Source organism: Palaemon carinicauda, chromosome 37, assembly GCF_036898095.1.
Source record: "Palaemon carinicauda isolate YSFRI2023 chromosome 37, ASM3689809v2, whole genome shotgun sequence".
NCBI lineage: Eukaryota > Metazoa > Arthropoda > Malacostraca > Decapoda > Palaemonidae > Palaemon > Palaemon carinicauda.
In genome coordinates, this window is record NC_090761.1 from 67,124,758 (window position 1) to 67,139,581 (window position 14,824).

The 14,824-nt window shown below is 45.6% G+C and overlaps 1 protein-coding gene across 3 annotated transcripts in view; it reads right to left on the reverse strand.

Moving 5' to 3' along the window:
- Positions 1–11,385: 11,385 nt before the first annotated feature.
- Positions 11,386–14,824, reverse strand: part of LOC137629753 (uncharacterized) — a 71,778-nt gene continuing 68,339 nt past the window's right edge. For all 3 annotated transcript variants that reach the window (XM_068361356.1, XM_068361354.1, XM_068361355.1), the window contains exon 3: positions 11,386–13,850. In XM_068361356.1, coding sequence (XP_068217457.1) covers positions 11,829–13,838 — 2,010 coding nt within the window. In that variant the 5' untranslated portion in view covers positions 13,839–13,850 and the 3' untranslated portion in view covers positions 11,386–11,828. The remainder of the gene's footprint in view (positions 13,851–14,824) is intronic.

The following is a 14,824-nucleotide window of genomic DNA, read 5'->3' on the forward strand; positions in this document are numbered from 1 at the left end:
TCCTACCACTCGTAAAGCTCTCTTGGACGAGCGTGCGAGGACGAGTCTAGTAAAGGCAGGCGAGGATGACGGCATACCTAATACAAACTCTGACGGAGGAGAACGCGGAGCCACAGACACAAACTGGTCCGGAAACATCTCTTTGAACAGAGCTAGAACTTTTCTAAAGTCCAAAGAGGGTTGCGTGGACTTCGGCTCGTCAAGATCCGAATGTGGTTCATCAACGTGAGCGGCACCATCATCATCCGAAAGTCCATCATCCGAGTATTGAGGAGGAAGCGGCAATGGAGTAGGTAACGGCTGGTTAGCCGAGTCCGGTCGCACGGGTGCACGCGTGACTGAACCGGACGCAACGTCATGGAACTGTTGGCCTGTCTGTGAGCTGGCAACAACCATAGCAGCGCGGGGACGCACAGCGTCTACTCCAGACTGTCTAGCCTGATGCGGGTGAGCAGTGGCAACCACACTGGGTTGCGGAGGTTGACGCACCGCGTCAAAACAAAACAACTCTGACTGTTGTTGTGTCTCGCGAACGTCAACGGAAGGCTCCGTGCGTCGCTGAACGTCAACATGCGGCTGGCAGGGTACACTGGAACGCATGGGTGGCGGAACTCTCTCAACTGGAGTGCGCAAGAAGGTTGCCTCAGCGTCCACAGGACGCACAACCGAGTGTGTGGTTGGTTGTAGGCAAGAGGCTGGTGCAGCAGCAACCTTTTCCGCACGAAAGTCCTGCATCAGAGACGTTAATTGTGACTGCATGTTCTGCAGCAAAGACCACTTGGGGTTTGCAGGAGCAGGTGCGGCGACAGACGGTGTAACTGTCTGCGGCGGTACCGCTTTTCCTCTCTTAGGAGGTGAGCAGTCATCAGAAGACTGCAGCGAGTCCGAACTGACCCAGTGGCTACAACTGGGCCGTTGGACTTGCGCGGAAGGGACCGACTTGCGCTTAAGCGGTCGTGAGACCTTGGTCCATGGTTTCTTGCGAGAAACCTCTTCCGCAGACGAGGAATAAATGGGCTCTCTCGTCTTTGTGTGGGTGGGGCGATCTTGGGTAGATACGCCCGAAACCACGGAGGGAACGTCTGTCCGCTGATTAAAGCCTCTCGAACCCATTGGTCGTACGACATTGCTTCTCCCCTGGACTTGGGAGCTTGCAAGAGGTCCCGGACTAGGAGGACGACAGGCACGAACAGACGAACCCTCAAGCGCAACACTATCCACAACACTATCACTCACTTTATCACTTCCCACTGCACTTTTACACTTCAGCTCCTTGACGTCCGCCATGAGCTGGTTACGGTCACTAGCCAGGGACTCAACTCTCTCACCCAGAGCTTGGATGGCACGCATCATATCAGCCATCGAAGGTTCCTGAGTGCCAGAAGGGGGATTAGGAGCAACCACTACAGGGGAAGGAATAGGTTGTGGGGCATGAGGAGAGGAAAAATCAACAGAACGAGATGAACTTCTCCTGACTCTATCTCTCTCTAGCCTACGTGTATATTTTTGGAATTCGATAAAATCGAATTCCGAAAGCCCAACGCATTCCTCACATCGATCTTCCAATTGACAGGTTTTATCCCGACAATTGGAACAAACGGTGTGAGGATCGATAGAGGCCTTCGGAAGACGCCTTGAACAGTCCCTAGCATTACACTTCCTGAATTTTGGGACTTGAGAAGGGTCAGCCATTTTGAATTGGTCAAAGGGGAATTCAAAAACTATCCAAAGTCATCAACAAATAATCCGATATCAAAAAAAGAATGCAAGGATTTATTGAAGAGAAAGCCTGCACAGCGAAAGCTCAAAACTAGAAAAGTGTACTTCACCAAATAGTTGTGAAAACAAATCCAGTTAGCAACAGCGAAATGTTATTTTCATTAGTAAAATAAATTTTTGAATATACAGTGATACCTCGGTACTCGACCATAATCCGTTCGAGATCCGTGTTCGACCTCCGATTTGTTCGAGTACCGAATTTTTTTTCCCCATAAGAAATAATGGTATATATTCTATTCCGTTCCCAAGCACTCGAACAGGCCCAAAATATTAATAAAACGTGTACCTAAACAACAATAATTATCTAAATGTGTATGAAATTGGTCAGAAAATCCTATAAAACAATTTTAAACCATTTACTGTACTAAAATAAAACAATTTTAAACCATTTTCTGTACTGTAGTGAACATACCTTTGAGCAGCGGTTCGATGGCATACAGGGATGGATGTGGAGAGGACGGAAGGGGGAGGTTACTGCTTGGAAGGAGAGTCCCCTTCCATGATGTGGCGGGGTAGTTCTCCTTCAGGAGTTGTTTCTCTCTCCAATGAAAGGGTGGGCAGATCTATTTCAGGGGTTTCTTCTCTTCTTTGTCTCTTCTTTGGAGGAGAAACAGGCTTTGATGTAGCAGCTTTCTTTTCTTTTGTGAAAAACTGGTCTATTGTTAATTGTTTCTTCCTCCTCTGCAGTATTCTTCGAAAATGATACATGACACTATCATTAAACATATGCACTGCCCGGTTTGCTACTGCAATTTCTGGGTGGTATTTTTCAGCAAAAGCCTGCACATCTGCCCACTTGGAACAAATTTCATTGATGAGAGAACTTGGAACATCCTCCCTTACCTCATCCTCTTCTGAAGATTCCTGCTCCACAATCAGATCCTGCTGCTGTTGTTGTTGCAGGTGCAACAATTCCTCCACAGTCAACTCGGTAGAATGGCTTTCTACAAGCTCATCAATATCATCCTTGTCGACCTCAAGCCCCAAACTCCTGCCCATGACAACAATTTCCTCAACGACATCAGTGTCATCAGAAATTACAGGGGTAGCAGTGCTTGGACCCGCCTCTGGTTGGAAACCTTCAAACTCCCTCTCTGTGACACATGATGGCCACAGCTTACGCCAGGCAGAGTTCAATGTCCTATAGGTCACACCTCGCCAAGCTTGGTCAATCATGTTAACAGAGTTGAGGATGCTGAAGTGTTCCTTCCAGAATTCCTTTAGGGTCAACTTCGTGTCACTGGTCACTTCAAAACACTTTCTGAAAAGGGCCTTGGTATAGAGTTTTTTGAAGTTTGAAATGACCTGTTGGTCCATGGGCTGGAGTATGGGAGTAGTATTGGGGGGCAAGAATTTGATTTTGATAAAGCTGTATTCTTCTTTCAAGTCATCCTCGAGACCTGGAGGATGTGCAGGAGCATTGTCCATAACCAGAAGACATTTCATTGGCAAGCTCTTTTCAATGAGGTAAGCCTTAACCTGGGGGGCAAACACTTCGTTTATCCACTCAGTAAAGAATTGTCTTGTGACCCAAGATTTAGTGTTCGAGCGCCACATAACTGGTAGTGCACTTTTACAAATATTATTTCGTTTGAACACCCGGGGGTTGTCCGAGTGGTACACTAACAAGGGTTTGATCTTGCAATCGCCACTTGCATTTGCACACAGCAACAATGTTAGCCTATCTTTCATTGGCTTGTGACCTGGCATCTTCGTCTCGTCCTTGGTAATGTACGTATTGGCTGGCATTTTCTTCCAAAATAACCCAGTCTCATCACAATTAAAGACTTGTTGTGCGATCAAATTTTGTTCATTTATGTACCGATCGAATTCCCCCACGTATTTATCGGCTGCAATTTGATCCGAACTAGCTGCCTCCCCATGCCTAGTAACACGATGAATACCTGTTCTATTACGAAACTTTTCAAACCAACCCCTGCTCGCTTTAAATGTAAATGAATCACTTTCACTGGTACTCGGACTTTTCTTCACTAATTCTTCATAGATATGCAACGCTTTTTCACAAATGAACGCTTCACTAACACTTTCCCCGGCCAACTGTTTTTCTTTAATAAATATTAAAAGCAACTTTTCCATCTCCTCAATCACTTGTGGCCTTTGCTTAGTTACCGCCGTAACTCCCGTTGCAACATTCGCCTTCTTAATCATTTCTTTATGCTTTAAAAACGTAGAAATGGTCGACTTCGCCATTCCGTATTCTACCGCTAAATCGGACACTCGTACACCATTCTCATATTTCGCTATAATTTCCTTCTTCAACTCGATCGTTGTTCGCACTGTTTTCCTCTTCTCCTTCCCCTTAACACTCATTACTTTCTTGGGACTCATTATGAAAGCTAAAAAAGCAATTAAAAGCACTGAAAATCACTAAATCACAACGAATGCTGATCGCGCGTTGTCTGAGTGACGCTCTCGAGAGAACTGATGCTTCCCGAACAAGCGAGAGTGGCCGAGATGGCGCGATCATCACAAAGCCCATGCGGTCGTCACGTGTTCGGCTGGTCGAGTACCGAATTTTTGGTCGAGCACCGCAGCAAAAATTTCTCGAAAATTTTGGTCGAACTCCGAATTGTTCGAGTATAGAGTCGTTCGACTACCGAGGTATCACTGTACTTACCCGATAATCATGTAGCTGTCAACTCCGTTGCCCGACAGAATTCTACGGGAGGGATACGCCAGCTATCACTATACTAGAAGGGGGTGTACTCACCAGCGCCACCTGTGGCCAGGTACTGCAGTACTTCTTGTTGACACCACCTCACTTTTTCCTCGGTCCACTGGTTCTCTATGGGGAGGAAGGGTGGGTCAATTAAATCATGATTATCGGGTAAGTATATTCAAAAATTTATTTTACTAATGAAAATAACATTTTTCAATATTAAACTTACCCGATAATCATGTAGCTGATTCACACCCAGGGGGGTGGGTGAAAACCAGTGTACATGACTAAAGGATAGCTAAGTATCCCGTATTTCATATAATCAGTTATTTCAGAATAACAATGAAATAATAAGTACCTGGTAAGGAAGTCGACTTGAACCGTTACTCTGCCTTTATTAAGTTCGTCTTCCTTACTGAGCGCAGCGTTCCTCTTAGGAGGCTGAATCAACTCTAAGGTGCTAAAGTATATAGGGCTGCAACCCCTACTAAAGGACCTCTACATAACCTCTAACCCAGGCGCTTCTCAAGAATGAATTGACCACCCGCCAAATCAAAAGGATGCGGAAGGCTTCTTAGCCTACCGTAACAACCCATAAAAACAACAATAAAAGCATTCAAGAGAAAGGTTAAAAAGGTTATGGGATTAAGGGAATGTAGTGGCTGAGCCCTCACCTACTACTGCACTCGCTGCTACGAATGGTCCCAGGGTGTAGCAGTTCTCGTAAAGAGACTGGACATCTTTAAGATAAAATGATGCAAACACTGACTTGCTCCTCCAATAAGTTGCATCCATTATGCTCTGCAGAGAACGGTTCTTATTAAAGGCCATCGAAGTGGCTACGGCTCTCACTTCGTGGGTCCTTACCTTCAGCAAAGCAAGGTCTTCCTCCTTCATGTGAGAATGGGCTTCTCTAATCAGAAGCCTTATATAATACGAAACTCCGTTTTTGGACATGGGCATCGAAGGTTTCTTGATTGCACACCATAAGGCTTCTGACTGTCCTCGTATAGGTTTTGACCTATTAAGATAATATTTCAGAGCTCTGACAGGGCAAAGAACTCTTTCTAGCTCGTTACCTACCATGTTGGAAAGGATAGGAATTTCAAACGATCTAGGCCAAGGACGTGAAGGAAGTTCATTCTTAGCTAAAAATCCGAGCTGTAAAGAACATGTTGCAGATTCGGATGTGAACCCAATGTTCTTGCTGAAGGCATGAACCTCACTGACTCTTTTAGCTGTTGCAAGGCAGACGAGGAAAAGAGTCTTGAGGGTAAGGTCCTTGAAGGAAGCTGACTGGAGAGGTTCGAACCTAGGCGACATAAGGAACCTTAAGACTACGTCTAGATTCCAGCCTGGAGTGGGTAAACGACGTTCTTTAGAAGTCTCAAAAGACTTAAGGATGTCTTGAAGGTCCTTGTTGGAAGAAAGGTCCAAACCTCTGTGGCGGAGAACTGAAGCCAACATACTTCTGTACCCTTTAATCGTAGGAGCCGAAAGGGATCTCTCATTCCTTAGATGTAATAGGAAGTCAGCTATTTGGGTTACAGAGGTATTGGTAGATGAAACTGCATTGGCTCTACACCAGCTCCGGAAGACTTCCCACTTGGATTGGTAGACTCTACGAGTGGATACCCTCCTTGCTCTGGCAATCGCACTGGCTGCCTCCTTCGAAAAGCCTCTAGCTCTAGCGAATCTTTCGACAGTCTGAAGGCAGTCAGCCGAAGAGCGTGGAGGTTTGGGTGCAACTTGTCTACGTGAGGTTGACGTAGAAGGTCCACTCTTAGAGGGAGAGTCCTGGGGACGTCGAGCAGCCATTGTAGTACCTCTGTGAACCATTCTCTTGCAGGCCAAAGGGGAGCAACCAGCGTCAGCCGTGTCCCTTCGTGCGAGATGAACTTCTGAATGACTCTGTTGATGATCTTGAACGGTGGGAATGCGTAAAGGTCGAGATGGGACCAATTCAGCAGAAAAGCATCCACATGAACTGCTGCTGGGTCTGGAACTGGGGAACAGTACAAAGGAAGCCTCTTGGTCATGGAGGTGGCAAACAGATCTATTGTAGGCTGACCCCACAAGGTCCAAATTCTGTTGCACACGCTCTTGTGAAGGGTCCATTCCGTGGGGATGACCTGATCTTTTCTGCTTAGGCGATCTGCTGAGACGTTCATGTTGCCCTGAATGAACCTCGTTACTAGGGTGAGGTTTAGACTTCTTGACCAAATGAGGAGGTCCCTTGCTATCTCGTACAGGTTCCTCGAATGGGTCCCTCCCTGCTTGGAGATGTAAGCCAAGGCTGTGGTGTTGTCGGAGTTCACCTCCACCACCTTGCCTAGCAGGAGGGACTTGAAGTTCAATAGGGCCATATGAACTGCCAGTAGCTCCTTGCAGTTGATGTGGAGCGCTTCCTGTTCCTTGTTCCACGTTCCCGAGCATTCCTGTCCGTTCAAGGTCGCGCCCCAGCCCGAGTCTGATGCATCCGAGAAGAGATGAAGATTGGGGGTCTGAATCGCTAACGATAGGCCCTCCTTGAGAAGGAGGTTGGTCTTCCACCACAAGAGAGTGGTCTTCATCTCTTTGGTGACCGGGATAGAGACTGCTTCGAGCGTCAAATCCTTGTCCCAATGAGCTGCTAGATGGAATTAGAGAGGGCGGAGGTGGAGTCTCCCTAACTCGACGAACAGGGCTAACGATGACAGGGTCCCTGTGAGACTCATCCACTGTCTCACCGAGCAACTGCTCCTCTTCAGCATGCTCAGGATGCAATCTAGGGCTTGGCTTATCCTTGGGGCCGATGGAAAAGCCCGAAAATCCTGACTCCGAATCTCCATTCCCAGGTAAACAATGGATTGGGAGGGAATGAGCTGGGACTTTTCTAAGTTGACTAACAGACCCAGTTCCTTGATCAAGTCCAAAGTCCAGTTGAGACTCTCTAGACAGCGACGACTCGTGGAGGCTCTCAACAGCCAGTCGTCTAAATAAAGGGAGGCTCTGATGTCCGATAAGTGGAGGAATTTTGCAACATTCCTCATCAGATGCGTAAACACCATAGGAGCTGTGCTTAGGCCAAAACACAGGGCTTGGAATTGGTACACAACCTTTCCAAAAACAAATCTCAGGAAAGGTTGGGAGTCTGGATGAATAGGAACGTGAAAGTAAGCGTCTTTCAGATCCAACGAGACCATCCAGTCCTCCTGCCTGACCGCTGCTAGGACCGACTTCGTCGTCTCCATAGTGAACGTCTGCTTGGTGACATAAGCATTGAGCGCGCTGACGTCCAGCACCGGTCTCCAACCTCCTGTCTTCTTGGCCACCAGAAAGAGACGGTTGTAGAAGCCCGGGGATTGATGGTCCCGGACTATAACCACTGCCTTCTTCTGTAAAAGGAGCGACACCTCCTGGTGCAACGCTAGCCTCTTGTCCTTTTCCTTGTAGTTGGGAGAGAGGTTGATGGGAGAAGTGGTCAGAGGGGGTTTGCGGCAGAATGGTATCCTGTAACCCTCCCTCAGCCACCTGACAGACTGGGCGTCTGCACCTCTCCTTTCCCAAGCTTGCCAGAAGATCTTGAGTCTGGCTCCTACTGCTGTCTGGAGAGGAGGAGAGTCAGTGTTTGCCTTTTGAAGTCTTGGGACCTTTCCTAGACTTGCTCCTGGAAGAGTCTGGACGGGAGCTTCCTCGGCTGGGCGCTCTACCACGAAAGGGCGGAATAAACCTTGTAGCAGGAGTATCAGCCACTGGGGTGCGGTAAGTCCTGGGAACTGAGGGAGCAACCTTAGTCTTACGAGCTGAAGAGGCCACAAGATCATGAGTGTCCTTCTGAATCAGGGCCGCAGACAAGTCCTTGATAAGCTCTTCGGGAAACAAGAACTTAGAAAGCGGAGCGAAAAGGAGTGAGACCTTTGACAAGGTGTGATGCTGGAAGAAAGAAAGGTGCAAAGTTGCTCCCTTTTCTTAAGAACTCCTGACACAAACATTGAAGCAAGCTCGCCAGATCCATCCCTAATTGCTTTATCCATGCAGGACATTAAAAGCATGGCCGAGTCCTTGTCCGCAGGGGAGGTCTTCTTGCTAAGGGCCCCCAGGCACCAGTCTAGAAAATTGAACATCTCAAAGGCACGAAATACACCCTTTAGGAAGTGGTCTAAATCGGAGAAGGTCCAGCAAACCTTAGAGCGCCTCATTGCTGTTCTACGAGGAGAGTCGACCAAACTTGAGAAGTCAGCCTGGGCAGAGGCAGGGACTCCCAAGCCTGGTTCCTCTCCTGTGGCATACCATACGCCCGCTTTAGAAGTGAGCTTAGTAGGTGGGAACATAAAGGAAGTCTTCCCTAGTTGCTGTTTAGACTGCAACCACTCCCCTAATATTCTTAAAGCTCTCTTAGAGGACCTAGCAAAGACGAGCTTAGTATACGTTGACTTAACAGGCTGCATGCCCAGCGAAAACTCAGATGGAGGAGAGCGGGGGGTAGCAGAAACAAAATGGTCCGGGTATACCTCTCTGAAAAGAGCCAGGACCTTACGAAAGTCAATGGGTAGAGGAGAAGACTTGGTTTCTTCCACGTCTGATGAGGGATCCAGGTGCGCAGCTTCCTCCTCAGAAACCTCATCACCAGAGTGTAGCGAAGTGAGAGGTAATGTAACAGTGGTATGCTGAACAGCAGAATCTGAACAAGCGGGTGCATAAACGCTTGTGGTTTCATCCTCAAGTCTCTGTTGCTGAGTTAAAACCTGAGGTTCAGGCTGCAAAGACTGTTCAAGAAGAGTAGAGGAAGGTAGGCGAATGGGTTGAGGTGGCTGACTCCTGGCATGAGTTTCTTGTCTCAAGAGTTGCGCTTGCTGTAAGGGTTGCGGATGCGCAGTAGCAGGTTCCTGAGGAACGAGTTGAGGTTCCTGAGGTGTGAGCTGCGAGAGTTGAGGTAGCGGCTGCGCAGAACGCAGTTCTTGTCTCGCGAGTTGAGGTTCCTGAGGTGCTAGCCTAAGGTGTTGAGGCTCTCGCCTTGAGGAGGGTTGAGGTCGCTGCAGCGAGTGCTGAGGTGGCTGCCTCATGGATGGAAGAGGTTGTCGTACCTCAAGAGATTGTTGCCTCGCTGGTGGAACCGCAAGCGGAAGCGGAGGAAGTAAGGCATAAGCTTCCTGCTCCCATTGCTGAGGTTGCCTTAAGGAAGGCGGAGGTTGCTGCACACCGCTGGTAACTGGCAACTCAGTACGCGGTAAGGTATCCTGAGGAGCCTCAACTTCGTACGCCTGGCAGACTGGACTGCGGTTAGGCGGAGCGATCGCAGGAGGAGGTGTAACCTTCTCAGCCTGACACTCACGCATTAAGACCGCAAGCTGTGACTGCATGGACTGCAGCAAAGTCAACTTGGGGTCGACAGACGCTAAGGTCTGCTGAGGTAAAGCCTTAACAGAAGATGAGGTCTGTTGCGGCATCACCTTACCCCTCTTAGGAGGTGTGCAGTCACCTGATGACTGCGGAGAGTCAGAGCTAATCCAATGACTGCAACCAGGTTGTAGAGCTCTTGAGGTCTGGACTTTGCGTTTGAGAGGTCTTGAGACCTGAGTCCAGCGTTTTCTCCCTGACATTTCTTCAGCAGACGAGTAAAAGACGGGCTCAATCGTCTGCGGGTGGGAGTGACGGTCTCTGTAAGACACGCCCGCAACCACCGAGGATACTTCTGTGCGCCGATCAAGGCCTGCCGAACCCTTTTGCCCTTCGACATTGCTTCTCCCCTGGGCTTGGGAGCTTGCAAGAGGTCCCGGACTGGGAGGACGACTGGCACGCACAGAAGTACCCTCACGCACCACACTGACACTGACACTAGCACTTGGCACCGCACTGACACTAGCACTTGTCACAGCACTGGCACTATCACCTCCCACTGCACTTTTGACCTTAAGTTCTTTGACTTCTGCCATAAGAGACTTATGGTCACTAACCACCGATTCCACTTTGTCACCTAAAGCCTGAATGGCACGCAAAACATCGGACATATCAGGTTGAGTACAAATAGTAGGTTCGGGGGTAGCCACTACAGGGGGAGGAAAAGGTTGAGGATCATGAGGTGAGGAAAAAAGTGAAGAGCGAGAAGAACTCCTCCTAACTCTCTCTCTCTCTAACTTGGTTGAATATTTCAGGAATCGAACAAATTCAAGTTCCGAAAGTCCGGCGCATTCCTCACATCGATCTTCCAACTGACAGGGTCTTTCCCTACAGTCAGAACAAGCGGTGTGAGGATCAACCGAGGCCTTCGGAACACGCCTATTACAAGACCTACATCGTCTATGGGGTGGGGCTTGTGAAAGGTCAGACATCTTGAATCAAAGAGTTAGTCAATGGGGATTCCAAATCAAGCAAAAAGATCGTTAACCATTAATCAAAACTAAATAAAAGCTATCTAAGCTAATTAGAAAAGTTTCCAGTATAGCGACAGCTGAAATCTTAGAGAAATACTTCACCAAAAACCGTGAACAGAACTCCAAAATCATAAGCGTATCCCAGAATGTCTTGCCGGAAGCACGACAGAGGAAAAAGTGAGGTGGTGTCAACAAGAAGTACTGCAGTACCTGGCCACAGGTGGCGCTGGTGAGTACACCCCCTTCTAGTATAGTGATAGCTGGCGTATCCCTCCCGTAGAATTCTGTCGGGCAACGGAGTTGACAGCTACATGATTATCGGGTAAGTTTAATATTGAAAATTAGTAGGTCTTGCCGGTAGCACGACAGAGAGAAAATTGAGTTCTTTGTTTACAATGAGTACTGGGTACTTGGACGACAGATGGCGCTGTTGAAGTACACCCCCTACCTGCATAGCGATCGCTGGCGGATTTTTTCCGTAGAGTTTTCTGTCGAGCAGCAGAGCTGCTGCTATTATAATCACCGGCTAAGTTAAATATTGAAAAATAAATTTTCAGAACTTCCAATATTACATGATAAAAGTTTTCAAGGTTTTTGCAAATTTTTAGCAATATAATGGCTCTTTGGTACATCTAGGACTTAAAATCAGTGGGTGATGGTATAATATCAAATTCTCAGGGCACTTGCAGAAATATGAACTTTGATTCTTTTATTGTTATAGCTTGAACTTATTTACAAAGCATGGTTATCAATACTGATACTTATTGCCAAATCTACTTACATGTACTGTATACTACTGTACAAACATCTTCAAAAAATACATATGTTATGGTAGACAACAAAGACACAAGTAACAGACTTGTACAGTATTAATGTACTATGTATGACAAAAACTCTCCTTTACAGTTCAAAGATGAATTCCTTTAAAAATAATATATAGTATATTTATATTAACAAACAAAACAATTTATGCAGATATATAAAAATTATTCCCTTTTAAAATACCTAAAGAATGATTACGGAGAACCAGACGATGATTCCTTAGCAGCAACCTTAACTTCTGATTCACTAGACGAAGATGGGGATGTGACGTTACTAGACGACGGCGAGTTAGAAGATTTTCCATTGAATTTTTGGTAATTCTCTTGGCATTCAGCTTTGTGCTGTTGCTGAGCCATATTCTCAGCTACGTCCTCACAGAGAGTCTCTACTATGACACGGATATTTTCAGAACTCGAGCTGAGACTCTGGTAGTCGCACCTGACTTTCCTTCGCACATGAACTTCATCATTTGGTCCCTTGGAGGTCTCACTGGCTTCATCGTCGTCGTCATCGTCACTATCCGAAAACTCATCAGATAGATCATCTACTTCTTCCAGAGATTCGTCACTAAGTATATCAGATGAATGTATTAAAATGGAAGAGCCATTATCTGATGAGACATCAGAAGAATCAGTAGAAAACTCTTCATCATTTAACGAGAGATCAGACTCTGAGCATGCTTGCTGGCATTCTAAACACTGGTAGCCCATGATTATTCTACATACTTGATATTTTGCTGCTTCAATCTCAAAAAATATCTTAAATGACAGTGGAAGCTGCAACATTTCTACTAACTCAGATGTATGTGACTCCATTAAAGCTCTTTCACATTTCTTCAGGCAAAAATCTTGGCTGTTAACAAGGGGCCATGACTTCTTTGGTATCTGTGAAACCATGATGACATGATCAAAAATTGTTCTGATGCATAATTGTTGCAAACCAGCAGATAACTGTCCAAACATGAGGCTTACTAGGTCCAGAGATTGAATTCGGCCATCTCTTAAGTGATTAAAACTACTATATTCCAGGAGTGAAAGTAATTGATCTAACAGCGTAGTCGCAAACATCGTGTCACAATCCACTGACTGACACTTCAAGTAAAAATAATCAATCAAAGGGGATATGGAAGACATTATAATCTTATCAGTCAAATGCTTATGTGGCGCAGAGTTACTATCACATGATTCATACGATGAGACACGAACATAACGCATTCTAACAGTAGAATCTATCAGTAATGGGGCCAACAACGGTGATGGAAGACACCATAATAAATACAAAAGAAAATTTGCACAATATCCACACTCGGGAGGATATGAAACTGGAAACTGGCTCACACATATTGCACTATCAATTTTAGCACCTTTGTCACACAATTTCAGGGCCAATTCTACAGCTCCAACAAGACATGACCGGAACAGGGCTGTTTCACCAATACAATTATGACTATTCACATCTACAGACTCAACCATTTCACACATAGTTTCATAAAGACATAACACATCTTCTGCATCATTGCTCAGAATGGCATCCATTAAAGGAGAATTTCCATGGGCATCGCGAAGGTTTATATTCACACGGCACGTTTTCAGAAACCTTTTCCCTAAATCTAGATCATGTTCAACAATCCAGTGGAACAGAGTTTTATGACGAAAAGTTGTGATAACATTAGGGTCACCTCCATTTTCTAAAAAAATGTCAATTAGTTCACTAGTTTGCTTTATAAGCTTTTCACAATCCAACATGGTGGGCATACAACTGTTGCCATCTAGATCAATTGTATCATTCACAAACACCATCAAAATATCATCTTCACCTACATACATTGCTATTTCATCAGATAACGCATCATATTTACCATTGACAAAATACCTGAGGGCTTCATAGCACACTACAAGCTCTTCAAAAGGGCTCGGAGATATCCTGTCAAAATCTACAAATGGGATTCGAAGGTTTGGATTAGCTCCTTTCAGAACAAGTATCTTTGCTAATTTCAGATTACGTTTTAAGCACCTGTTGTAGTTATTCGTCAAGACCATGTGGAGAGGGACATTTTCATAAAGGCCATCATTCAAGAAAGCTAAATCAGAATTAGCTTCAATTATGTCTTCTGCCATCTGGTAATCTCCATTACTTATGGCAATGGTCAATGGAGTTTCATTGATACCGATCTGGCCTCGAAAGTAATGACGTCTCCCAGCCATTTTGCATCAGCCCTGAAAAAATTAAGCCATAAAAACATTGCCTACCCTTAATTTCATATAATCATTTATAGTACAGTATACATACATACATATACCAAGGCACTTCCCCCAATTTTGGGGGGTAGCCGACACCAACAATGAAACAAAACAAGTATATACTTTTGATTTGTTTCAACACAAAACACATTACTTTATGACAGACTATATGTGCATCAGCAAAATCTCCAGACACTCTTCATCAAAATAAGATCCCCTTCCCACTAGTGTGTGTATCTAGAAATTCTAGATCATCGAGCTGCTAATAATTCTGGTAATCTATAAACATCTGTTATCTAGTGTTCCTGGTTTGGTAAATACAACCCTCCTTTTCCCCTTATAATCAATTCATGCATTTGGAAATCTGTTCTGTATAATTTTTCTAGTCTCCTTGTTGGTTTGGAAATACTGTACTGTATCACTTTCTTAGGTTCCTTGATAATATTAGGTATGAATTAATTTGCCATATTTTCTCAACTTGGGCATAATCATCTCTTTCCTTGTTCTTGAATAGTTGGACTGTTCTTTAAATGCCTTTCATCTTCTCTAGGAAGTGTAAGGTTTATCCTCCAAACAAACAGCCAGTTTGTTCAGGGTTTGGTTGTACTATTGCTGTTTCCATTGTTGTAGCATTGAGATAACCATCAACTGCAATTTTTTATCAAAGAGAGACTATTACTTCTTTGCCTCCCCGTCTGAAAAGACTTTCTTTCACCTGTCAACCTAAAGACTTAATTCTGGGTCCTTGTTCACCTTACCTCAATGAGATTCCTCCCATTTTCATAAAAGGGCAAGGAATTTCAGATCAGAGCTCTATGTGGACCAGCGGCAGGGATTCACCACCGAGCCAAAGTCCTTACCTGGGTTTACAGGCAAGATATCAGACTGCAAAGGTACCTGACTGACTGTCTGGTGAAGGCATGGCTTCTGAGCTCTAAATCTCTGCAACC